This window comes from Eptatretus burgeri, chromosome 14, assembly GCF_056783735.1.
Source record: "Eptatretus burgeri isolate ZD-2024b chromosome 14, Ebu_testis_v1, whole genome shotgun sequence".
NCBI lineage: Eukaryota > Metazoa > Chordata > Myxini > Myxiniformes > Myxinidae > Eptatretus > Eptatretus burgeri.
The window spans coordinates 49,235,908-49,263,407 of NC_140974.1; the positions used below are offsets into that span (position 1 = coordinate 49,235,908).

The 27,500-nt window shown below is 43.0% G+C and overlaps 3 protein-coding genes across 5 annotated transcripts in view; 1 reads left to right on the forward strand and 2 right to left on the reverse strand.

Moving 5' to 3' along the window:
• LOC147013144 (uncharacterized) overlaps nucleotides 1-5,644 on the reverse strand; it is a 31,199-nt gene extending 25,555 nt beyond the window's left edge. The window contains exons 1-2 of the mRNA XM_085854764.1: nucleotides 5,516-5,644; nucleotides 4,605-4,757 (exon numbers count right to left, since the gene is read on the reverse strand). Coding sequence (XP_085710890.1) covers nucleotides 4,605-4,757; nucleotides 5,516-5,641 — 279 coding nt within the window. The 5' untranslated portion in view covers nucleotides 5,642-5,644. The remainder of the gene's footprint in view (nucleotides 1-4,604; nucleotides 4,758-5,515) is intronic.
• LOC147013143 (uncharacterized) overlaps nucleotides 1-27,500 on the forward strand; it is a 96,187-nt gene that overhangs the window by 44,706 nt on the left and 23,981 nt on the right. For 2 of the 3 annotated variants that reach the window (XM_085854760.1, XM_085854759.1), the window contains exons 1-2: nucleotides 22,000-22,771; nucleotides 23,311-23,393. In XM_085854760.1, the coding sequence (XP_085710886.1) occupies nucleotides 22,259-22,771; nucleotides 23,311-23,393 (596 nt within the window). In that variant the 5' untranslated portion in view covers nucleotides 22,000-22,258. Of the gene's footprint in view, nucleotides 1-21,999; nucleotides 22,772-23,310; nucleotides 23,394-27,500 lie in introns of those variants that run through there. The other variant, XM_085854761.1, reaches the window with a different exon arrangement.
• Nucleotides 5,758-9,603, reverse strand: LOC147013145 (uncharacterized). Its single transcript, XM_085854753.1, has 2 exons — nucleotides 7,092-9,603; nucleotides 5,758-5,888 (listed from the first exon to the last, which is right to left on the reverse strand). Exons 1-2 carry the CDS (start codon nucleotides 9,561-9,563, stop codon nucleotides 5,766-5,768), a joined length of 2,595 nt encoding a protein of 864 aa, XP_085710879.1. The 5' UTR covers nucleotides 9,564-9,603; the 3' UTR covers nucleotides 5,758-5,765.

Sequence of the window (27,500 nt, forward strand, 5' to 3'; positions counted from 1 at the left end):
GAAGTGCAAGACCAGCAGAGCAGGTTTTTAGGACATGAACTGATGCTGTCTGGTCCAGTTGCAGAATCAGAGTGGAGAGTTGCCAGAAACTTCTCCACCTTGTCAGGTGCAAACGACACCAAATACAGCAGCAGTTGGGTAAGACAAGGAAGGATGGACACTGAGAGTGGGGGGTTGGGGACACAATATTTGGAAGCAAACACAGAACTGAAGCATTTGGCCTTTTTCCAAGCAGAGTCGGCTGTGGTGCCATTTGAAGAGACATAACAAAGCCATGTCAACAGAAATGCATCATAAAGCCTGTCCTAAATAACCAGATTTTGATCATTTGACTCAACAGTTGGCTCACCCAATCAAGATCCAGATATTTACTCTTTGGTAAACTATTGAGAAGATTGATGTTTAAACCTGCAGCAAAAATGAACCCGGGAGTGCACCACGGCAATGTTGTGCCAATGGCCTCATTTCCTTGTTTGAGGTCGGTCAAACACTCCCACTCTGGGGAGGAGTCTCTGCTTCACCCTGATGAGGGCCAACAACCTCGAAACACGTGTCCATGAATATCCCCTCTCCTAATTGGACTCGTCTATAAAATCGAAACTGTTTAACTGTTTAATCAGAGGAGCTATTAAAAAAGAGGATCCGTGTGTGTACATGTATATATACTGTATATATACTGTATATATATATATATATGTATATGTATATATCTATATGTATATATGCATACATGCATGCACACACATATCTGCCAGGATTACATAGAGGTATGTACACTCACCACTGCACTGTCTTCCCTGGGTGTGAATCTCTTCCCAGCTATAAACTATCGGCCTACCCAGGGTCTTTTGCATCCAAGGCAATGCATCAATGTGTGCATTGCGCTTCGGATGGACATTAAACCGAGTGTCTTGTTTGCAAAAAAATGATTGCTGGACGTCAACCCATTACAGATCCTATGGCATCCTTTGTCATAGCTATTAATATGTTGTCATGTCATATCATTCCGCCAAAGTGCCAGCGGAGAATTAATTCCGGCATCCGGACGAAGCACAGATTACTGTCTGGACCTCGGATACGAAGTGATCTGGTCGATCTGGTTATACCACTTGCTAAAGTGTGGTTGCACTCTCTCTGCAACAGCTTCTGCACAACAATCAAAGTAACCAGGTAGTTTGCATGGTGTCAATATGGGACTTCCAAAATGACATAATCTGCCCCAGAATGCTCGGTGTGCATGCACATAGCCCCTTCACAGCAATTTTGATATATCGTGCATGCAATACAAGGATTGTTGTCTAAAATGGCTCACAAAGCTTCTAAAAGAAGCCGAAAATACTTGGAAAGGTACCTGAAAGAAAGGGATGTCCCTCTGCACAACGAAATAGTTGGATAACTTTCTCAGTTCGCCTAAAGGACTGAGATTTTGCAGCTTCCTGTACTGCAAAAATATGGATGATGTGGGCTATTGCAAGGCCCGAAGGATCGTATACCATTAATCCCAGTGAGTGAGTGGACTTTCAACCTTGGGGGAGTGCCTCCTGTAATCATGGCAGGCTTGGTGATTTAATGGGTGTCTGTATTTGGAAAGATGATGCTGTGCGTCATAACCAACAGAGCAATGACCCATGACTCTTCAACAAAGAACATCTTCACGACATGAAAATACACAAATCTTGTGCCAGATATTAGTGATATTATGTGGGGGTGAGATGACCAGGCAGAATTCCCTGAGGGAGAAACCATATCCGGTTTTGGCTCCTCATAATACCGGTGAGAAGGTCATGTCTGGTGCTTGTGAATGTTCAGGGTAAGTTTAAAATCAACAAGATAAATTTCAGCATCTATTTCTGAAAGGGGTGTGTGTGTGTGTGTGTGTGTGTGTGTGTGTGTGTGTGTGTGTGTGTGTGTGTGTGTGTGTGTTTTATCCACTGTCATTGCGCTCTTGTATTAACAGGAAATAGTAGGATCTCAACACCTCACATCCAGTGATATGTCATGTAATTCCTATGCTAGTACACCCACTCCCTAGTCCCTACATGAGTGGCAGGAAGAGTCATGTTAATATCCTGTCTGGGGTATATGGATCAGTGCTGGATTAACCATTAGGCAGACAAGGCATGTTGTGCCTTAGGGCCAGCCAAAAATTCGGGCCAAAAATTATTTTCACATTAAATATTTGTCTTTTTTATATTAACTATTTTGTTCTTGAATCAGTTCATCTTTTGTCTGGGGTCCATTTCCATGAGCCCAAGATCTAATTTAAAATTTTCAGGTCATTCTCTAAAATTTCAAAATGTGCCTTAGGGCCAGCTGAGGCTTAATCCGACACTGATATGGATTACAGTAGATCTACTAAGCTTGGGTCTGTTAATCTGTGGGAACACAATCAACATATAATAATTCATAAACAACGGGTTTCTTCCCTTTCAGTTGAATGTTAAACGGCACTAGTGACTGTTAAAAAAGGTAATCATGGGTGTTTGTTTTGTGGTTGATAAATATTTTTTACTTGGCGGGGTGCCACCCCTGGTAGGGGTGCCACTCGAAACACCATGATAAGTTATTTATACACGTTAACACTCCTATTGTCGAACATGGAAAACCCTTTGGGGAGAGGGGATTTCATTGACTTATCTGGAATTGGAATTCCAGTACAGATAAGGGATTGTCATCATACACTGTCTGTCCGTCAATCTCCAATTTCGACGACATACTGATCACGAGGTCAAAATGGCGAACTTAGTAAATTTCTTCAAAAATCTTATCCAGACCCACCAGTCAGAATGTTACCAAATGTGGGTTACATGAGGCCAGGGTAGGGATATTAAATTTTGGTTATACTTTTTGGTTATAAAGGTAGAGCGTCAAAATGCCTGGCTTAGTCAATTTTGGGAAAATCCCATAAATTCCTTCAAAAACCTTATTCTCTAGACCAAGCAGTCAGAATGTTACCAAATTTGGGTTACAACATTAAGCCAGGGCCCAGATAAGTTGCAGTTCCAGTTATCCTCTTTATCCAGAATATGAACACATGTGAGTGCACCGAGCATCAAAAAAACAACGCAAGTTTCAAAACTTTTGTTGCTTATTTTTTATGAGCGGTGCACACACACACACACACACACACACACACACACACACACACACACACACACACACACACACACACACACACACACACACACACACACACACACACACACACACACACACACACATTTATTTGTATAGTTATTGTTTTATAATAGCGTAGTGAGCCGATCCATGCTTGTATATCAGCATGTCACCTTCCCCCTTCCTCCTCATCTTCCCTCTCTTTTCCTTTCTCACCACTTGCACTTGAGAGGCGACTGAAAAATGATTGCTGATGAACTACATTGAGTCTCCAGCTTCGAAGGCTTACGGGGGAGCTTGTCAACCTATTACTTAAAAAAGAACATCAATTTATGATAAAAAGATCAACACAGTACTGTCTCGAGGATTTGAACCTGGGAGTACAATATTATGTGATTAACAATGAGAGCAGCAAGCAAACAAGCAGCAAAACACTGACTCTTAGACTAGTGCTCCATTGTGAAAAATTTAAAGGACATGGTACAACAATGCTTTGAATAGAAGAGAAAGAAACTCGAGTGTAGTTAGAAAAATAAATCTATTAAAGAAACACAAGTCCCATCCAACGAAACATAAGATCTCATGGGCAAAGGCTCAGCTCCGTTCTTCAAACAATTCTGCATCTTCCTTGGTCCTCGATTGAGCCTTTGCCTATGCAACATATTAATTGGTTGAATGCACCCTCTGTTTCCTGAATCAAAGTAAATGCATTGAATAAAAAAAAAATTAAACAAAGTAATAGAGAAAGGCTATCTACATAGGACGTCTGCAAAATGGTGCAATTTTTGAGAACACAATCTCCTCTTCCTCTATATTTGGCCCCTCACATTTTCTCCTTCAATCTCATCACCTTTTGACAACTTCCTTTACCTTTTCTCTCACTCTCCTTTTTCTTCCCTCTCCTCCAGAGTAAACAAGAGGATTAATCGGATTTTTATTCCACTGCAGTCAAGATGGCACATCTCAGAGGCCAACCTTTCCCAAATTCAATTCAAGCCATTCTTGGTGCCTTCAACAGGGCAAGTTACAACCTAGAAGGTATTTGTGTAAGATCGCCCCCAAATGTTCCTTTTTTTTGAAGCGTGATCCCCGGATGAATTTAGAGAGGAGATTGATGTGCAGATGAGCTTGATGGGGAGATTGGTAAAAAAAAAAAAGGCGGCTGAAGTGGGCTGGAAATTGGTGCGGATGGGGGAAGAGAGAATGGGAAAGAGAGCGGATAAGTTTAGGGAGCAAGGTAGGAGGAAAAGAGGTAGACCGAGGTTGATATGGGAGGATTGTGTGAGGAGGGATATCACTACGGTGGGGGTGGTTGGAGAGTAGAGAGAGTTGGCTGAGGACAGAGGGAAGTAGAGGAGTGTCGTGATCAAGGCAGGGCAGAAATTTGGTGCCACTTGACCGAACCCCTTAGAAAGGGAAGAGAAGGAGAGAGAGATCTTGACTCATCCATGCTCTTGACATTTAAAATACACTTTTATCCAATTTACCTGGTTTATCTGTGGAATCTCTGCCGAAGAAGCATAGCAGTGAAGTAATGATTCAAGCTCCATCCTGGTTGAGGCCACAGTTCTGGAGATGATGTCAGGTATCCATTGGGGACAGCCAATGCTGTCTGTTTCATCAAGCAACTTCTGGATGGCCTGCATCGTTATCACAACACTTTTACACATACCACAAATAACCTTAAAAAATGTAAATCATCTTAATTGGGAAACTCCTACTTTTTCTTTCAAATGCAGCATGACTCCGGGGTAGCATCATTTGTTGAGGGTGCAGCTGTGCCACTGATGCAGTGCCCTCTGTAGGTTATAGCAGGAATTTGGAATTTGGTCAGGGTGCCGGAGATAGCTCACTTACTCTTCGTCACCGACACTGTGGGATCTTTAATGTCCACCAACTAATGCTGGGAGATAGGATGCTCAGTTTAACGTCCATCCAACGGACGGCGCACACATTGATGAATCACCCTGCCTGTGAAACACCAAGATGACAGTTTATAGAGAGGTCGAGATTCAAACCCAGGCTAGACAGCTTAGAGGGTGCTTGGCCTTCACTTAGAGAGTTGGAAGATATCTGGTTTGAGAGCAGGCACCTCTAGGGTGCGAGGATATCCTGCCAGCTTAATGGGGTGACGATTACTTATATAGAGTGGTGCCTGCTCTAAAACCAGATATCCTCCACCATCTTTGGGATATGAAGGAAATGATCATACAAATTCATTTTTAATAGGTTCGGCCATATTCCACTAATTATGCTGTTATTTTAACCCCTTTCCCCGCCTCCTTATTTACAAGTGGAGCATCAAGTTTTGATCGGCTTTCAAAATGATTCTCTGTTACAAAGATATACATTCGGACAATCGTCTATAAATAAGTAAATAAATACATCAGCCACTCACAGCCGATCGTGAGTCGAGGAGATAAGGGATCACTTGTTTGGAAACTAGAACGGCCTTGGCCAACTCTGGAATGATTTCACCTAGATCCTTGCGCTGGCTCCTCATTTCTGCCAAACGCTCCTCCATCTGTTCCCGTCGTAACTTTTCAATCCCCCATCTGCATCAACAAAACAGAACTCAAACTTCAGCAGCTCCACCAAACCTGTCCAAACGTTTGGAGAAGTGTGTTGGAGTTGCACTGCGTTTGCCCCTAATAATGTGTCTCGAGGGGTGGACCGATCGGGACTTGCTTTGCTAGAAATTTCTCTGCCGAGATTTTGTCGTTTTCATTTTCAACCATGAGGAAAGCTCCTTCCATCTGCAAAGCCACAATCTGAGAACAACATGGTGAAGGCAACGTCATTACCTGTGCAATCCCTTCCGTGGACACTTATTGATTATACATTATTGTTGATTCACCCCAAAGCATGTCACAGTAACAGTCTGAAATATCAATGAAGATGTACGCACACTAGGGTGTTCCAAAAAAATGAAAGTTTGATTTTTGCTGCTCCCTGATTTTGCCTTTGTTCCAATAACCCATAAGAACTTATAGGTCAAAAATGAACAAAATTCCATGATATTTAGGGGTTCCTCAAGTTGGCACAATTATGTCCATTATGGAGAGGGCATTTTGCACTGCAATGTCAAAAAGCTCATCTAGGTCTCCTTGGAAAAACTATTCTTTCATCCTATGACTGCTGTGGTTTTTGAAAATATCAAACAACCATATTAATTGTGAAGTGTACTGCGTTGTGCATATTCGACGGCAAGTTGTCAGTTACAGTTTGGCAAATTTCAACAATATTGTGCCAACTTGAGGAACCCCTAAACATCCTCCAATCTGCTTCATATTTGGTGTGTATGTTTCTATTGTCAAATGGAACAAAGGCACACCCAGGGAGCATGGATATTCATACTTTTATGTTTTTACCCCCTATTATGAGGCACCCTAATGCACACGGATACTACACTATTAACTACAATATTACTATGAGCAGGACGACTACTACCACTATTTTAGATTCTCCACTTATTCCTACCTTTTTGTGGTGTAAGCTGGGAATGTTTTTGGCTCGTCTTTTATGAACCTCTTGGCCAGGCCTGACATTCCACTGAAGGGGATTTGGGCAGGGGTTTGAAATTCGTTCAGGGTGCCAGCGATAACTTGCCAACTCTTGCAGAAGATAATGTGCGACATTTAACGTCCACAAGCGACCAATGCTGGTCAGTGGTATATTGGTTTGGAGGGGGGGAGAGTGGGAGGTGGGCTGGCAGGTCACCTGCCGAACGGTGATTTTTCACAAAGGGTGGGTGAGTTATCACTGGCACCCTGAATAAATCACAAATTCCTATCCAAATGTGCAGAGGCACCGCATCAGCAGCGCAACTATGTCTCAGAAATGACGTAACAAGCGGACAGAATTCAAATGTAATCCTGGGCCAATAAGTATTGGCAATGACAACAACTTATATGGATTCTACAAAATTGCTGTCGAGTCATCACGCACCTTACAGGTGTCATTCAACAACGCACCTCGCAGATGTGATTCTCCAGAAAAATGATCCATTCCTCAATCCGTTCACATCCATCATCTTCCTCGCTGATGTGACGACTGATCGACGTTGCGAGGAGCTTGCTAGCACTTTGAAGTTCCTCTAGTTTCTTGAAGAAGCACTGTTGGCATTCATTAAAGTCTTCCAAAGTGTCTACAATGTCCTTTGTCCAACAAGAGTTTTCTTCTTGCGTTGCAACTTTCGGGTGGAGAATGAGTCCGCTTGGAATATAACTTCCCTGTAAGGATAACCGTTTACTTGTGTCATTGCTTTCCAAAGCCAAACGACCTGCACAGATGTTTGGATTTATTGCAAGTGATGGTGACACTCCCATGATCATATCATAATCTGCAGATATAGTCTTTTTTATAATTTGAGGTTTCATCCATGGTGTTCGGGAGACCAGGTCGACTGGGACATCCTTAACGTGATGACTTCCAGTTTCCCTTTGCTTGTCCTGCAGGTTTTCATTGTCTAAGGATTTTGATATTTCAAGGTGATCACTAACTTCGAACTTTGTACCCAATGTGAGGTCTGGAGACATATTTTGAAGAACCGGTGTCTTCTCAAAATTTCTACAATGGTCCACTGTCGACTTTTCGCTTATCATCGAATTTTCTGAGATAGGTGTGAGATTTGAGTCTGTCGGTGATGAATGCTTGTTACCTAAAATTACATTGTGTTTTCCCTTTGATGTTATCCTGCCATTCGGAGAAGGTCCAGCAACGTGGTCACTTGCCGCGATAACCGTTGGATGGAAGATAGCATTCGACATCATCTGTGAGTAGTGTGTGCGATCTCCATTTTGTAGTTTTTCATCACAATGTTTTCCACTTCCATAATATTTGGCAGAACAAACCACTGGAAGAAAACCCTGAGTTGGTGTAAGTCCATTGGTGTTTGTTTCGGTCACGCGAGATGATTGTTCCCTTGTTGTGGTTGTTGAAACGTAGTCAGAGTATCGTTTCTGATGACCAACTGAAGCGGAGTTCCAAGAATGCCGATGACAGGGGACGGTTTCATTTTTTCCTTCGGGAAGTGGCTGTTTGGCATGTGGAGTAAAAATGGAGTTTTCGGGAATCGGTGGGAGCAGAAGGCGGGTTGCGCTGCTTTTTTGTGACGCGTCTGCGCAATACGAAACGACAACACCTGATGTGGGACAAATGCTTACGGGTGCTGCTTCAAGAGGGTTATTGAAGTCACAATTATGATGGTCTTCAACTTCTTGAGCACCCGACTTGTGTGCTGATCTTTCATCATCTACCTGACAACGTGGAGAAATGAGAGTGTTTGGTTTATCTTTTGCTCCACAAAGTTCATTCTTGTCACGAGTCATGAAAGCTTTATTGGACATAACAGACTTTTCTTGAAGTTTTCTTTCAATATTCTGGCCTGAAGGACCAGGGTGTTTGGAACTTTCAAGAATCCTGCCATGTTGGAGGTGTGTGGCCAAGGCCTCGTCGATAAATAACCTGGAGGTACCTTGAACACAATCACCACAGGTGTAATCTGAAGTGTCACACATCACATTGCCCGGAAAGCAGGTAACAGGTCCTGGATTACAGGGCGAGGTGTTTGCACTAACTTCTTCACAATTTACACCTCCACTTCCCTCCGATGCTTCCACAGAGCTTTGTGATAGTGATTTAAAGGTCCAATAGTCAATTGTATCATGACGATGCCTTGCTTTTGTACCGCCGTCTTTGATTTTCATGTCTTGGTCCATAAAAGGAGTAGGAGCTTCATGCTGTGCACTCCACAGTGTATTCTCCTCATAACCGACTCTCGGGTGTACATCATCAGGACTCCAATGAGATGCTTTGTCACCGTTTTCTGAAGAATCTTTGTTAGACTTCTTCAAGCCATGTATAGTGGAATGAAGAATTCCTTCGCTGTGTTTCGAAGGGAAGTCATGAAGTTGAATACCCTCATGGGTCTTAAAATCAGAGCTTTCATGGCAATGTGACCCATTTTGGAATCCGTTAACTCGATGGCCAACTGTGGCATGACTTTTGTCTTGAACTTCAAAATGGTCCAAGTGCTCATAAGATTCTTGAGGGGAAAAGTCATGAATAGTGTTCACCTCGGATGTCCTGCTGTTGGTTCCAAGATATAACAGCAATCGATCTCGCATAACAGTTTGTCGCTTGTCCTCACTAATGAAGCACGGGTCTGCTGAAGCTCTCTTCCTCTTCTGTTTTGATGTTTCCTTCTCCTGGCCGGTGTCTACCAAAAGCTCATACAACTGCTGAGATGCATTACCATTTCCGATCGGCATCAGCAATGCAAGACGACGACGAGGCAGAAGTAACACAGGTGGACGTCCACCCGCACATATTTCCTCATGCACAGCCACCGAACGACAGGTTGACAACTTCCTGAAGACCAATGGGACACCATGGTTAGAGATCTGGAGGTGCATGTCCCGTGAGGAAAGTGTTGTGCCCATCATATACGACGACGCTTTTATTTGTACGAGGTCCTTTGGTATTGTCGGTGTCTGCAGTCGATGTACACAACAGGTCATCTACTGAGTGCTCTGTGCTGTGCGGCATATCTACTATACACCACCCCACCCACCCACCGCATATGAGTTGTAGGGCAATTAAATGGGATGTCTATTGTTAACAGTGCTTAATCTGAAATCCTCACAAACACGAAGATTCATTTTGGCACGTGCTATCAAATACATTCACCACAATTCCGTGGCCTCTTTATTAATTATTTTAAATCCTTCTCTATGTGATCACAACCCGCGTCATAATGTATCGTTTGTGACATTTGCTTAATGAAATTGGGAAAGAAGGCGAGTGGTTCAGTATATACTAGAGGCGATGTTTACCTTGCACTGACAGGGCCTTAAAAGAATAAATTGGGATAAAAAAAATTACAATATAGAAGGCGAAGATTAATGATTGTGAAGAAGCGAAATGAGATTTGCTCGAATCGTGCAAAGCAAAATGATGTTGGTACATATTTCTCGCTCTGCTTTATCCGTGAGTATTACATGACTCTCTGTAGTCATTTTGGTGGATAATACCTCTCCCAACATGTCATAACCTTAAACTTAAGCTTCCAACGACCTGAATCAGGCACAAGTTCCTCTGAACCTGAGGCATGATGCATCCACAATTTAGATATAAACCCAGGTATTCGGAACAAAACTTTCTGCAACAGGTAGAGTCTGTAGATAGTTTACATATTGCATGAACAAACGAAGAAAGAAAAAAATAATCCAGAATATTATTACAGGTAAATTATTTAATGTCAGATTAATCCAGCTGCATGAGGCCGAAGTCCTTCCATTACATGGATGAGAGTGAATGCAAACGGCTTGATCTGAAAACCGAATCGGTCCATGTGGACGACACTCGAGATAAACGCATTGCACACAACCAGGACTGGCTGGGAGGTATATTATAACTTGTCTACCTTTTCCCACGAGGTATATTATTATAGCTTTTCCTATCGAGTCCTATGCTAATCCCAAAAGTGTGATTCAGTGAGATAAATTTCACGAACTCGTGTTTCGATAACAATGCACTTTCTGGCTTTAAAGAAAAAGACCATAATTGGTCTGCAATCAATTTCGGTAAACATTTACTCTCAGATGATTGTGTTGCTGTCACACTACATACAGTGCTCTCACGGTATGCACGAGGGGTGTTGAAGAAGTTCAACAAACGAGATACAATAGTCCAAGAGCAGACCAGCGTGTTTATTTATTTTTTGTTTCAATATGCAAGAATAAATATGATTAGGAAATAAGTTATTTCTCAACATTTGTACTTAAATGTTGGAAAATACAAGTCGTTGGCATTTCTTGGACATATGCACCTCATGCTTATGCAGAACTTTAAAAAACACCTTTTGCATAACTATTTTTTTTAGAAACACCTCGTTTGTTGAACCTTTTTATTAACACCTCGTTTGCAGAACTTAAAAAAAACACCTTTTGTAGAACTATTTTAGAAACACCTCATTTGTCGAACTTTTTTTAGAAACACCTCATTTGTAGAACCTTTTTAGAAACACCTCATTTGTAGAACTTTTTTTAGAAACACCTCATTTGTAGAACCTTTTTAGAGACACCTCGTTTGTAGAACCTTTTTAGAGACACCTCGTTTGTAGAACCTTTTTAGAAACACCTCGTTTGTTGAACCTTTTTAGAAACACCTCGTTTGTAGAACCTTTATAGAAACACCTCGTTTGTAGAACCTTTTTCGAAACACCTCGTTTGTAGAACCTTTTTCAAAACACCTCGTTTGTAGAACCTTTTTAGAAACACCTCGTTTGTAGAACCTTTTTAGAAATGCATCGTTTGAATAACTTAAAAAAAAACTCCTATTGTAGAACTCTATTTTAGAAACACCTCATTTGAAGAACTTTTTTTTTATAAACCCCTTATTTGTTTAACTTTAAAAAAATACCTTTTGTCAAACTTTATTTTTGAAACAACTGTTTTGTTGAACTTTTTTAGAAGCACCTAGTGTGTCGAACTTTTTTTCGAAACACCTCGTTTGTTTAACTTTTTTAAAACTCCTTTGTAGAACGATTTTCAGGATTCTTGCCTTTGAGCTGTCTGGCTTGGGTTCAAATGTCGACCCAGTTGTAAACTGTCATCCTAGTGTTTGGTGTTCAGGGTGAGGGAGGCATCAGTGTGTATGCCATCCATCGGAAGGATGTTAAGCCTATGGATCCGTCTGCTATCACTGGTCATTGGTGAACCTTAAAGACCTCATGGTGGCTTCTGTGTAGAATCGGCGAGTTATCGCCAGCAATCTGAACGAATTTCAAATTCCAACCAGAATGGACTGGCCAGCCGATTCGTGAATGACTTGGGCCTAAAATGGTGGACACCACAATAATGTTGGGAATAATTGGGGCTGTTAACGATGTATTGATAGTTCAATAGGCCACGGACTAACTGATCATCCTTGAGGCCAGGATAGTCATTTTTGAGCAAAAGAGTTTAACTTGTTTTTTTCTTTTGGCACCATTCACTGTAGTACTTGTAAATACTTCATCTTAAAACAATGGATTTTTGGTGTTTGTGTTGAAACCATAATTGACCAAAAGTATCCAATTGGATGCTTCAGAACAATACTATGGACCCCCCACTACTCAACCAACCATTTGCAACTTTTGTCTGTGCTCGATCCTGTAAATCCTGAGTGGCAAAGGACAAAGTCTTTGGTATGACTCAGCCAGGGTCACAATCGAACTGCCGATCTCCCAGACTCAGAGTGGATGATCTAACTATAATACTAGGGATGGGAGGGGTTGATGTCTTACAAAACATAATGTATAAGACCCAGATAATATATTAAACAACAAACATCCAATGATGATGGTACATGGGATAAGAATTGGAGAAGACAAGTATATTTGTAGATAACAGACATAATATTGTGCCGTCCACATCGTGTGAAGGCTCTTTTGGACCAATCTCTCGATAAACTGGTCCTTCCTCTCCTCTTTTTGAGCATTTGCAAGACCTGTTGGCTTCAATTGACTTGGGAAGGCAAAATGATATTCTCACAACTCTCTGGCCCCATTTGGGTAACCATGGCACAATTGACAGTAACGATTCCATGTGGGTTTTCTAAACACCTGTTGTACACCTTTATAAAGCATAAGCCGTTTGCTGTCTTCTTTTTATTTGTTAAAGGCCCCAAATAGTCCCACCTTGTTTGGGACAGCCAGAGGGAACGATTCTGTTCAAGTCCTTCTGGAACTGGTTGGCTGGGCCTGAAGGTGGCAGGAATTTGTATTCTGTTCAGGATAACTCGCCGCATCTTTGGAAAAGACATCGTGGGATATTTTAACGTTCACCAATAACCCCAGTGCTGGCAGAAGTGTTGTCCGGCTTAACGTCTTTCTGATGGACGGCATAGACATTGATGCTTCGTCCTGTATCTGCTTGAGAAACACGAGGGTGAGTTTATAGCTCGGTCTGAATTCGAACCCAGGCGAGACAGCTCAAAAGCAAGAATACACACCTTAGAATACCCTGCCAGCCCCCATAAGCTGCTTGCTGGGTGGGGAATATTATTAGGCACCGTCAATAAATTTGTGCTGTTCATTTCAAAGTTTTGTGTGTTGTCCCATTACTTTTGATAACTCCAGGGGAGAATGGGGATAACAGTGAGCAGGAATTTAAACACAGGGGCAGGCAATTTGGTCCATCATGCCAATGCTGCAGCTACATCCCATTAATTTAATCTCGACACCAACCCTGTTCTCACCATTATCTTAATCTCCCTCCATCATCCAGATTCCTCTGTAAATAAGCTTGCATGCCTAGTTTACACTCTCAACTGGGAATTTAACCAGGGTACCATCACACGGTGGTACACTCTTTTCGAGAACTTCCAAGGGACTTCTCACCTCTAACCCTTAATGCAGATGGCATTGCTGGCATTCATTTCCCAGCGAGGTTCCTCGAGATGCAGCGCTCCTGCCGACACTGCACCTGCATGTCAGCAGTTTAATAGTTTAAATAGACCCGGCGACCCCACCATAACAAATCCATGATAAAATAGGTCTGAGGTGAACACACTTCTAACTGCGACTTTTCCTGCTGTCCCTCAGCTTGCAACACTTGACTTTCTGTTGAGGGTTCCCACCCAAGTATGGACAGGGATTGAGCTCTCATGATTAGCTTTGGGAATCTGACGGAATCGGGTTGGACAGATCGATAAGTCAGGCTGTCTGTCAGTGTCTATACCAGGCAAAACCTGGTGTTGGCTTTGTGGTTAGGGTGGTGGCTTGGGATCCTCGGGTCCTGAGTTCAAGCCACGTCCTGCTGAATTAACACCAGGGGGTTGACTCAGCCTGTCATCCTTCCAAGGTCGGTGAAATGAGTACCAGTGTAACAGCCAAAAGGCTGCACACGAAGGGAAGGGGTGTTGGCGGATATATTAAACCTGGTATGGCACAGTCATGATGGGCTGAATGGCCTCATGCACACAATTTCCTTGAAATCCTTGTAAAATTATATATATATATATATATATATATATATATATATATATATATATATATATATATATATATATATATATATATACACATAATATATATATATACACATAATATATATATATATACACATAATATATATATATATATATATATATATATATATATATATATATATATATATATATATATATATATATATGGAGCCACCCGGTACGGTCTGAGGAGGGGAGTGGGGGAGCGAGGAGCGGCTTCCCAGTGCTGTATTCAGGACGTCTTGGACATTGGAAAAAAAGCTATGGAGTTATTTGCCATCGCTTTGCTGACAGGAATATTAAGGGGAGGGAGAGAGGAGGGAGGGAGACTGAGGAGGGGTTGGGGAAGGGAAGGCAGCGTGAGGGGAGGGCAGGGGAAGGACAAGGAAAGGCAGTGTGAGGGGAGGGTCTGTGCAGACATAACCACCGTCCAGACATGTCCGGAGATAACCAATGTCCAGATGACAGGTATACTAAATAGGGGGGTGAGATTGGTGGAGGAGTGAGAGGGGTAGGGAGACCAAGGAGGAGTGTGGAGTGAGGAAAGAGGGGGCAGCGAGGAGTGGGGGAGAGAGTAGGGGTAGGGAAAGGGATGGTCGTGTGAAGGGAGTGGAAAGAAGTGTGAGGGAGGGGAGGGGAAGGCAGCATGAGGGGAGGGCAAGGTAAGGCAGTGTGACGGGAGGGTCTACCCTGAAATATCCACCATCCAGAGAAGTATGGAGATAACCACCATCAGGGCATAACCACCATCAGGATACATGCAGGATTAACCACCATTCCATTATGTGCGGAGATAACCACCATCTGGGCATAACCACTGTCCAGATACATTCGGAGATAGAGGGAGACAAAGAAAGGGAGAGAGAGGGAGAGGGAGAGAGGAGAGATATGGGAATGTGGGGGGAAGAGGGGAGGGGCGAGAAGGGCAGGGGGATTCTGGCAGATGTGACGTCCAGTTTAATGGCACAAACATTGATTAATCATCCTGCCTGTGAAACACTGGGATGACAGTTTATCGCTGGGTTAGGATTTGAATGTATCATAGACAGCTGAGAGTGAGCATGCCTACCTCTCGGCTATCCTGCCGTGATGTTCACGAAAGTTTCATTTTCTTTTATTTGTATTTATCTATGCTGAAATGACCAAAGAACAATGATGAGGCATTCATTAATATTAGAGCAGAATGGAAAAAAATACTTTATCATAAATAAATCAATGCAACCTCTTCCAAATCAAGGCATGGTTCAGCAGGCCAAAAAACATGGCGACTTCAGACCCTCACGAGATAACCCAGAAAATGACTTAACACCACATTTTGAGCAAGGTGGCTGATGAAGGATATAATTAAATAAGGCCATTAATTATCTTCAAAAGGGGTGTTTTAATTAACCCAAACACTCAATTTTCACTCTTGCACTTCCTTGGAGTTTTCTTAGTGTGCATGCAAAGTTTCAGGCTGCTCGGTTTCATGGTTTTGGAGTTATAGAACACACACACACACACACACACACACACACACACACACACACACACACACACACACACACACACACACACACACACACACACACACACACACACACACACACACACACTGACATTTATTGGTATGGATTTTAGGAATAGCCAATACTGTACAATTAAGTCGTCTTTCTGGAACTGGTTGGCTCTGTGTGTGTATGTATGTTACCTTATTCTTTCACTGTTTGTATGTATACAGTACATACAGTATATTATTAGGGGTACCCAGTGTTGCCATGTGCTGTTGTAATCATGTTGACATCTTGAAGAAATCAAATTTTTTTTTAGATTTTTTTTGTCAGGGCTGAAACACTTCCTGACACCTACTAAGGAATGGGTGTCAGGGATCATTTAATATCGTTATGTTTGTGGGGTATATGGACAAACTTCATCATAAAGGTCGGATTGTATATAGTGGCATGGTCCATGGATGAGCAGGAGACATCTCAATGTAAATTAAGAAGGGAAAACTGTCAACTTAAGATTGTTCAGTGTCACCGCATGGGGGATGGTGCTGTGTTAATTAGGTGGGGTTTAAGGCAAATTTCTCCCAGTATGTGATTGCCCCCTGTGACCTGTTCCTACGTTTTTGCATTGACAAAGCCGGCTATAAAAAGGAACGATGCTTTAACAACAACAACCGGCAGGCGACGACCCAAGGCTTGGGATTGGTTAGTATGACGTGAGAGAAGAGGGCATGATAGGAGAGCAGATAGTTGGTGTGTGAGGTCGGTAGTGGACAAAGAGGGTCTTGCTCGCGGGCTTCTCCTCGACACGACGAAGATGGCTGCGTGATTTTCATGTTCATGCTGTGTGAATTTTCCCCATGTGCTGGAGCAAGACACTAGCCATTACTGTTCGCTGAGTCGCAAAGTTTTACGTTAATGAGGAGAGAGAACGAAGAAGAGGAGCGCGTCTCTCAGTGATAACATGGCGTTGTCCCGTTGTATGTTCGAGGAAGAAGGCGAGTCATGGTTGTGAGCGGAACTGTTGCTCAGAGAGGAACAGTGTGGCAAGTAAGTTCATGAAAAGAAGCTGCACGGCGGTTTCTGGGCCTTGGCGTTGAATACCGCCACACTAATTACCTCACGTATGCATCCTGCCCAGAGAGCGACTTGGCGCCATTTTGGGTGCGGTTTCCCATGCAGGTGACGCGGTTCGATCACCAAACTCGTAACAGATCATCTCTGGATACCCAGCTAAATGCCAGAACAAAGGGAGGGATTTTGTTTTGTTTTATCTTTCCCCTTGTCTGTATTTGAGTCTGTGTGGATATGTCTCAAAATTAGCTTTAGTTTACCTCACGTTTATATTATCACGCATTGATTTATTTTCATTACAAATATTTGATTTGTGTTCATTAAACCCTTACGTATTAAATTTGCTTGTGTCTGTCGATTCGTCATAGGTTCGAGTGCAAACCCTTGTGCTCCTGTCCTGGTGAACGCCTCTGGTACGTGCTTCACCGCCTTCCATCCCGCACACGCTTTAATCTCCAAGAATCACGTGTTCGCTTCCAAGGTAGAACCGTTCAGCTATCCGTCCAGGTCGGTGTTGTCCTCCCCATCCATGACAATTGGGTTGGGGTAGTTAACTTAACCGCCGTGGACAGGACATTATTACCTTTCACATAGCTTCAAAGACTTGGGCAGTAAAAGAGCGATTAAAAAACAAACAAGCTCAAATGAGCTAAGATCCTCGTCCTCTTAATGATGACGTCATAAAAACGAATATGACGTCATTGTGATGTATCAGGTTTGCGATAAATTATCCGTGCTATTGCCCGGCTTGATTCCCGCAAACAAAATTCAAACAGCTTGCCTAGTTTCGGAGATAATGGTATAGGCGATTTCCATTAGCGGAGATATTTTGACGTCATAACTTTTTTTCTAGGAGGAATTTTCAAAATCGGAAATGGTTCCTGTCTGCGCAGGGTATTTTTACATATATACGCCAAGTTTCAGGAAGTTTCGATGAAAACTGTAGGCTGTGAAACAAAAAAGTCCACAAGAAGAAGATGAAGAACAACAACGTGAGTAAGACTTAGAGATCCTCCACGAGGATCTAAAAAAGAAACCCAAAACAATCCAACTTAATTTCGAAATGTTCAATTTTGTTTTGCCTAAAACACTCCCTGGCACTCATTGATAAACCCCTGGATGTTTGATTAAGATCCGTTTGGCCATCTCTGAGAAAAATGGTGACACACACACACACACACACAGACAGATGGACAAACATCTCTCTTATAGTTTCTTGGCAAGGGTACCAGGTGTTGCCTGGTCTATTTTTTTTATCGGGGACTAAAACACTTCCCTTCATCCCTACACCCACGATGGATTTATAAAATGAAAAAATATCCCAAAAGTCAAACTTTTATTTTAAATAAGAAAAAAAAAATCACTCCCCGGCACTCAATGATGAGCCTCAGAAAGTTTGATGAAGATCGTTCAGCCATCGCTGAGAAAAATGGTGACACACACACACACACACACACACACACACACACACACACACACACACACACACACACACACACACACACACACAGACACAGAAAAACGGTTCCCTTATATTACTGGATATATGCAACTTTTTCCCAGTTCAGACTCCAATTAGAACAGTATATTTTTTCCCCATTGGACAACAGTCCACTCATAGGGATCACAGAGTGCTCGTTTAATGGGAGTCAACGGAGTGCTCGTCGCACTCCTCATGTTTCGATTTTCCCGCTGGTCACATCACGTGCCTTCTGGTTGAATGGTTTGCATTAGCAGGAGAAATTGTCAGGGTGGCAGACGGATGGTTGTTCTGCGCAGATTATGCGGTTTTACCGTGTGAGACATATTCCGCGGCGATGCTCACCATAACAGTCAGGAGATGTGTCTGATGTATAAACGACGAATGTGGGCATCATTGGTTGGATATTTATTAGTATACCATCCGGATGAGGGCAAAGAAGTCTGAAAACTTGATCTGTTGTTCCGTTTAAATGTTGATGACGGTATAATCTGTCTCTTTGATAGAGTCACCGGGCTGAAGCCTCTGTGTTGGAGGTGATGCTTTGGTGTGCACTGTTATCCAATGGGGATCAGCAGAGTGCTCGTCACACTCCTTATATTATGTTTTAATTTTCCATCTGGTTCCATCATGTGCCTTCTGGTTGAATAGTTTGTATCAGCAAGAGCAATTGTCTGGGTGGCAGATGGATGGTTGTTCTGTGTGGATTATGTGGTTTTTACCGTGTGAGACCTAATCTGTGGAGATGCTCACCATAACATTCAGGCGGTGTGTCATATTGTGTGTGTGTGTGTGTGTGTATGTATATATATATATATATATATATATATATATATATATATATATATATATATATATATATATATATATATATATATATATATATGTATACATACATATGTAATAAGATTGGGGTGGTTGGGATTACACATTTTTAAAGAAGAAGAAGAAGAAGTAAAAAAACTCGATCGACTGCTAATTTGAGAAAAAAAAACAAGAGCAGACCCGGTCTCAGGGAAACGTTTTGCCGGCTTCATCAGGCACAATCACCTTTATATTATGTGTATCTCTTCTTCTTCTTTCAGCTCGCTCCTGTTAGGGGTCGCCACAGCGGATCAACCGTCTTGTTGTCCGCATAATGATTTGGCATAGGTTTTTTACGCCAGATGCCCTTCCTGACGCAACCCTGGTCGCCTCTTATGACACACAGGGATATGGTACACCTATTCTAACCGGGGCATACACCGGGCCCATTACAACTGGTACTCATTTCGCCGACCTCGGAAGGATGGCAGGCTGAGTCAACCCCCTGGTGTTTTCGACTTGGTATATATATATATATATATATATATATATATATATATATATATATATATATATATATATATATATATATATGTATACTCTCACCTAATCGACCACACCCAGGTGGCTGGAATTATATAAATGATTGACCCCTTCACACTCTTCGAACTGAAGTAGCTGCATAAAGAGGGGGTGTATAGCATTGGGATCCTCATGTGTGTACGATGTGTGAATGTCTTTGTAGCAGTTGAGGAACGCTGGGAAGGGGTTGAAACAGCGTTCTCACTTACCTTGTGTAAGTCTTCTTGGGTTGCTTTTTATACTGGACCTGTAGCTTATTTGGGCCTTGGCCTAATGTTGTAACCCAAATTTGGTAGCATTCTGACTGGTGGATCAGGATAAGAATATTTTGGAAGGAATTTGCAGGACCACCATTTTGACACACTTCTGGTCATTTGACACACTTCTGATCAGCATGACATTCGCAACTGAACATCCCTACCCTGGCCTCATGTTGTAACCCAAATTTGGTAGCATTCTGACTTGTGGGTGTGGAGAATTTGATTTTTGAAGACATTTACTGTTGCCATTTTGACCTAATTAAAGTCATGTGGCCAAAACAAGCTTTGCGATTCCTGTTCCCCGTCAGGAGAGGAACATTGCTGCAAATTTTCAGCCGGATTAGCCCAGGGGTTTGGCTGGAGAAGTCGAAAAACGAGACAAACAGACAGATGTATGGACAGAGGGTGTGCGATGACAGTACCTTATCTGGAATAAAAATTCCACATCAGCTAAAATATATGGGTTTCCAGATACGCTAAAAAATATAGGACCACGCATCTTCAAGCTCTCCTGGATCAGGAGAAACAGTCACGGAAACTGCCTGCATACTTCCTTAGACCCTGATATTTGTTAATGCCGTGAACAAACTTCAGCACATCAAGGGTGATGAAGGTTGTGGTCAAGTTTCATCGTAATTTGTGTGTGGTTTCGGAGAAGAGAGCTAATACCTATGATGGGGGGTCAAAACACTCCCCGTAGACTACTTTTAATGAGTGCAGATTTTGATGCAGTTGATAAACTTTGGTATAACAAGGGTGATGAAGGTTGTGGTCAAGTTTCATCGAAATTTTGGGTGTAGTTTTGGAGAAGAGAGCAAACACCTATTTTGGGGGGTCAAAAAACTCCCAGTAGACCCCTTTAATGGGCGCAGATTTTAATGTGGTCGATAAACTTTGGTCCATCATGGGTGATGAATGTTGTACCCAAGTTTCATCGAAATTGTTCGTGCAGTTTTGGAGGAGACAGTAAATACCTATTTTGGAGGGTCAGTCCCCCCTCCCCATCCCCTCGTAGACACCTTAATAAGTGCAGAATTTGTTGCCGTCGATTAACTTTGGTACATCATGGGTGATGAAGGTTGTGGTCAAATTTCATCAAAATCGTGTGTGTAATTTTGGAGAAGAGAGCAAATACCTATTTATCTATTTATTTCGGGGGGGGGGGAGTTAACCCCCCCCCCGTTGACCTACATCATGAGCGCAGATTTTGATGTGGTTAATACACTTTCGTTACTCATTACATATGAAGCTTGTGGCCAAGTTTCATCAAAATCATGTATTTGGTTCAAGCGATGACTGAAGTGTTTATGGACTCACTGACTAACTGACACTCACTGACTAACTCACTCACTTACGGACACTGCTCGATCGCATAAGTTCACCCCGAAATGCAATGCTTACTCAAATTGATGTTAAAACCAAAAAAATAACTCCACTCCGGCTGATGGAGCGTCCCCTCGCTGGGGAGGGGGGCCGGAGCCTGGTTTACGTCTCGGCCCTTCTGTGTTGCATCGAAGGTGAATTACTTGTCAGGAATTTAACCAATTGCATTCAAGTATTATTTTCCGTGTGCAGAATTGAAATTATTATACAAAGGGTTCACAGTCGCCACGGGATTACGTAGAGTGTATGCGGTCGTCAATCGTGCCTGCACGACCTCGAACAAGGAAATGAGTCCATTTTCCCCAACATGTGGCGCACTCCTAGGTTAATTTTTGCTACAGCTCTGAACATCAATCTTCTTGATGGTTTATTAAAGTCCATCTTCATTGGGCTCCACCAAACTTGTGCGTGTTTGTGTGTGTATTCACACATTTTCATATACATATACATATACATATATTATTATTCAGGATATCAAGTAACGATACTTCACAAACAGGGTGATAAAATCCAATGGTCGCTCAAATGTAGCTCCTAATAATATGTTGCATATAATCATGTACTCGGTTCACCATACCGAAAATGGAATATCGTGGTGAAAGTTTCCAGATACATATTCCATCAGGTATATTGTATGGTTTTGGGGTGCATATTCCCTTTGTTTATTGGCATGTGACCCCCCCAACCTCCTTTATTGTAATTATTGGGGGACACAGAAAGATATGCTCTTCCACATATAGCGGATTCTGATTCTTACAAACATTTGGCTGATGCGTTGTGTTTCAGGAAACCACCAAAGGGAAAGAGACCCTGTGAGTTACCCGGATGATTCACGCCTGCTTACCAACAAAGGCCTTTGTGCAGTGCTCAATTATCCCATGATTAAGTATACTTGGGTGTAAAATTAGTTCAGATTTAACAAGGCTTTGGTCACTGTTTGTTTTCACATGTCGGACAAGACAGGCCGGCTCTTTTATTTTGTGGCCTTTCTTGTGCCAAACATTATACAAATGTGTTGCTCTAGAGTCTAGACTCTTTTAGAGGAGTCTGCTAGAATCATGTTTGGGCTTGGAGCGATCGGTCCGCCTCATGCCTTGCCTTGTTGCGAGAAAGCTCGGTCGTGTCACTCCTGCCATGGATCCTCGCTACATGCAGGCACTTGCACGACCGTCGTGCCCCACAGCGTGTGTGGAGGCGCTGGAGGGAAAGAGTCACACTGCAACTGGCTTGTGCCGTGCCTCGGGCTGACGCGGGACAGTTTCCCACCGTCCATACACTCTCCGAGGTTCCTTCGATGCCCGGCATCTTGGAGATGCATGCCGAGATGTCGGCCTATGCCATGGTGGTCCGTGGCGCCACACCTTGTACGGGTTCTTGTGGCTCCCCGTCGACCTAGAACCTTCGTCGGACTGGGCCGGACTGACCTGAGCGACAAGTTGAATGACTATCTGAGGCAGCTCCATCGGTTGCAGGAAAAGAACGAAGAACTCCAGAGGAATATCCGAATGAAAATCTTCGACTTTGGGAGCGAGAGACGAGATGAGAAGAAGTTGCACTTCTTAGCAAGTGAGGTAGGAGATGATGATTCCATCATGGAAACGGGAGATAAATGGAGATGAGCTTACCGATGTCATTCTCCATGAGGATTAAGGGGGTTCCTCACGTCATTCTCCATAAGGTTGAATTGGTGACTTGACATCATTCTCAATGAGGATGAAGGGGGTACCTGATATTAATCTCCATCGGGATGAAGGGGTTACCTGATTTTAATATCTAGATGGATGAAGGTGGTAACTGATGTGGTTCTCTAAACGAATGAAGGGTGTAACTCGTGTCATTCTCGACCGCTCATACACCAGCTGTTCCGCTTCGGACGAGAAGCAACAACCCAGTCGGTCCTGTGGGTTTTGATGAAACACAAACAGCAATTTCCATTTCCCGTATTTCTCAAATTTTGAATCTTGTCGATTGATCATTTGTTTGGTTTTTTTTATTTTTTGGAAGAACGTCAAGTGTATTTTGGTAACAACGTATTCTATGTTTACTCTGGAAAGAAAGCCAAGTATATTTCCCTCTTCATTTTGCCATTGTCCCTCTTTCTGTCGTGCAGATAAGTCGAACCACCGTGGAAAATGCCAAACTCTGCCGCAAGATGGAAAATGCCAAAAGAGAGGTTAATGTAAACCAGAAGAGGTCTGTGATCTATTTTAATGTACCACTTGCTGGGTTTATAATGAGAATGGCCAGGGAATACATAACACCTGACGCGTATATATGATTACCTGTTTGTCCATATGTTGGAAGGAGTTCATTCAATTTCATATAGCTGAGCGTTCCACTCTTAATGGAAATGGAGATAAAACTTGTTTTCTCAATAACACGAAACCCCATTTTGTTAATTAAAAGGTTAGTACACACAGCAGATGATGTTTTATACAACAAGGCACATTTATTGGATGTGTTGTACCATACTCTGTTACATAGCATCGGTACTGCCGAAGTAGTTTCTTGGCAAGGGTTATACGGGGTGGTTATGGTTTGCCACTGCCTTCGCAGCAGTCGTTATGGTAGGAATTTGGAATTTGTTCAGGGTGCTGGCGATAGCTCGCCCACTCTTCGCAAAGGACACTGTGGGATCTTTATTTAACGTCTACCAAATAATGCTGGTAGACAGGATCATCGTTTAACATCCATCCGAAAGATGGCACACACATTAATGAATTACCATGCTTGTGAAACACCGGCATGACAGTATATAGCCGGGTCGGGATTCGAACCAAGGCTAGACAGCTTCGAGGTGAGTGTGCATACCTTCAGACCATCTTGTCAGCCTACATTTATTGGAGCATTGTGAAAATCACATGGTCGGACAATCGAGTGGTCACTCAAATGAAGTTTACTGTGTTTGTAATACTATGTCGCACAACTTTCTACAACAAATAACAATCATTGAAGTCGATGCGGACAACAGCGATGAAATGAAATATTTATTGTTTTCAATGCAGACAAATTTCAAACAGACAGTTAGAGGTGATGTGTTATCATATTGCATGCTCCAGATCTGTCCCTGTCATGTCTGTATTCACGACAACGTTAAGGGGTTGAAACGACTTACCTTGTGGGAAATGTGAAAAATTGTGACGTCTGTGTACTTTTACTTCTCTTGCAAGGACATCAACAGACAATTTACAAATCAACATATATATATATATATATATATATATATATATATATATATATATATTGTTGCGGGCCGGGTACCGGTGGTGAGAACGACCGCTAGATGGGGAAAATTACGTCATCTCCCACCAGACTCCCGGAATTGTAGGCCGTCGCTCACGGATAATTCCGTGAGGCGGCGGGTCACTTTACCGACCGTGGACGCCAATACCTCCACTGCGTAGCATAGGGTCTTTTTGTCTAGAACCAATTTACCTAATTAACCACGCGGTGTTGTCTACCGGGGAACCACGCCCTCGGTACGCCTTGCCCGAACCGAATCACTCTACCAACTACCAACTACCTTTCCGGTTCGGATGCAGCCGAGCGGACCCGCCAAGAACGTACCAGCTAGAATGAACAGAATATCGGGGATAAAGACCCAGCTAACCTCAGATCCGAACCATGCTGGACCAATGAAGGAAAAGACGAAAATGAACTGGGAACATTTCTAATAATAATTTATTTACAATAAAGCAAGGAAAGTTATGTGGTACAGTTAACAGGTTTATTGGGGATGTTATGCAGGGGAAGATGAGAGAGATGTAGTGCGACAATTTTACAGCAACTTATAAAGCAGACAGAGCAGACTTGGCGCGAGAATAAACCAGGCAAGATTTACAAGGTTCGAATAACTTATACAGTTCTACTTAATGGACGGCTCCACACACTCAGACACACGCTCGGACAAAATAAACGCAGTTGAAGGCAAAGAACTTTTGTAGCCAGGGAGGGAGGGAGTTGAGGTCGCAGTTCTCGGAACCTGAGTTCCAGGGGAAAGGGATGCTCCGTGGTGCGGCACCTGACAATGGTCGTGCAGCTTGGCCCACAGCCGCATGTGCAGAGTTTGTTTGTGTGTGGAATCCAAGGCAGCCAGGATCATTGGGTATCTCCCGCGATGAGGCTGAGTCTTTGGGTCTCTCACTCTCTCACTCTCAACAAATGACCCCCAAAGAACTTGGATCCTCCACACATCTTTCTTTAAACGATCCTAGTCTGGGACAGGATTCGGGCTTCCAAGCGTCTGTTGCATTTTCGCTTCTTTTCCAGACCCCAAAAGAACTCAAGACTCCAGCACAGAACAAACTGTCTTAGCACTTCACGAACTCTCCGAACTCCAAGCACTCCACCCTGAGGATGGTGTCGTAATTTATCCATCTCCCTCAGCGGGGAGGGGCCTTGGTGAAGCTGACGTCACTGTCCACCTTCATTTGACGGGGCTTCCATGGGTCCGCCCTTTCTGGGTGGAGTTTCAGCCATACCGGGAATCCCGCCCCCTCCACACGTGCAGACTCGCCAAAAAGGAACTACTGCAAGAGGATTTTGTCTCCGACAGCAAGTCGCCGGTTAGGCGAGTAGGTGAACACGCAGTTGTTAAGCCCACACGTGAGTAGCAAGCGAGAGGAGGGGCAAGCAGGCAGAGGGTACCTTGGGTTGTCGTGGATTTGCCTTTGCAATGAAATGGAGTTGGGATATAAAGATTTATTAATCCAACTAAAAAAACATCGCAACGCACCCCTTTAATTTTCCCACGAAACACAAGAAAGGAATCTGTCTACACATACACGTAATGGAATAACTGACTTGGGGCACCTGTATCTTGTATCCATATGGTTCCTAGAACCATAACAATATATATATATATATATATATATATATATATATATATATGTAGGTTTATATATATATATATATATATATATATATATATATATATATATATATATATATAAACATACATATATATATATAAACATACATATATATATATATATATATATATATATATATATATATATATATATATATATATATATATTGTTGCGGGCCGGTGGGGTCGGGTGAGAAGACCACTAGGTGGGGAAAGCTCCGTCGATTCCCACCAGACTCCCCAGAATTGTAGGCTGTCGCTCACGGATAATTAATTAACCACGCAGTTTATCCACCGGGGAACCACGCCCTCGGTACACCTTGTCTGAACTGGATCACTCTACTGGATCGGATCACCTTTCCGGATCGGATGCAGCCAAGCGACACTGCCAAGGACGTACCGGCTACAAGGAACGGAACGTTGGGAATAAAGACCCGGCTAAACCTGGATTCGAACCATACTGGACCAATGAGGGAAAAGACAAAGGCGAGCTGGGAACATTTCTACAACAATTATTTATTTACAAAAAGCGAGGAAAAGCATGTGGCACAACAAAGATTTATTTGGGGTGTAATGCAGGGAAAGATGAGAGAGGTGTGGGGTGTGGCAATTTTACAAGCAACTTAGAAAGCAGACAGTGCAGACTTGATGCGAAATTGATAAAGCAACAATCACGACAATAAAATATATTTTACAGGCTTACTTAACGGACAGGCGCCAACACTCCCAGATACACACTCAGACAAAGTAAACCCAATTGTGAAAGGGACTTTTGCACTCAAGGAGGGAGGGAGGGAGTTGAGGTTACAGTTTCTCGGTACCTGAGCGTTTTGGGGGAGGGATGCTCCATGGTGCGGCACCCGGCCATGGTTGAGTTGTTCGGCCATAACCGTATGTGTGAAGATCGTGTCTGCAGGAGGGGCTCGAGTGGAGAAGAGCATAGTCCAAGGGGGGGGGGGAGATGAGCAGCAGGCAGGACCAGGCAAGAGGCCGTTCGTCGAGGTCGTGAGGTCCGAGATAAGGAACAGAAAGCAGGGCCAGACAGGAGGCTTGGTCGAGAAGCAAGGGGTGGTTTGATGTTGTGTCGGCGGGGACAAGTAGCAGGAACACTCACTCACAACTACTCTGAACCCCTTTCAATTCCTTCACTCTTCAGTTCTCCTCAAATTCTCATCTGCAATTCTCCTTCCAACCAACCCAACTACCTTCACAACCACTTCAACCAACCAACTTCCACCACTCTCTGAGGATTGCTCCGTACTTTATAGTTCGGGGAGGAGCCATTTCGAAACCGACGTCATCGTCCGATCCGAGCATCCCGATTGGACCAGCCCTTCATGTGGTCCACCTTTCTGGGCTGGGTTTCAGCCAGACTCTGGTATGGTTCACCCATGACGCACATGTCTGGCCTTTGGCAGGTGGATGTGGTA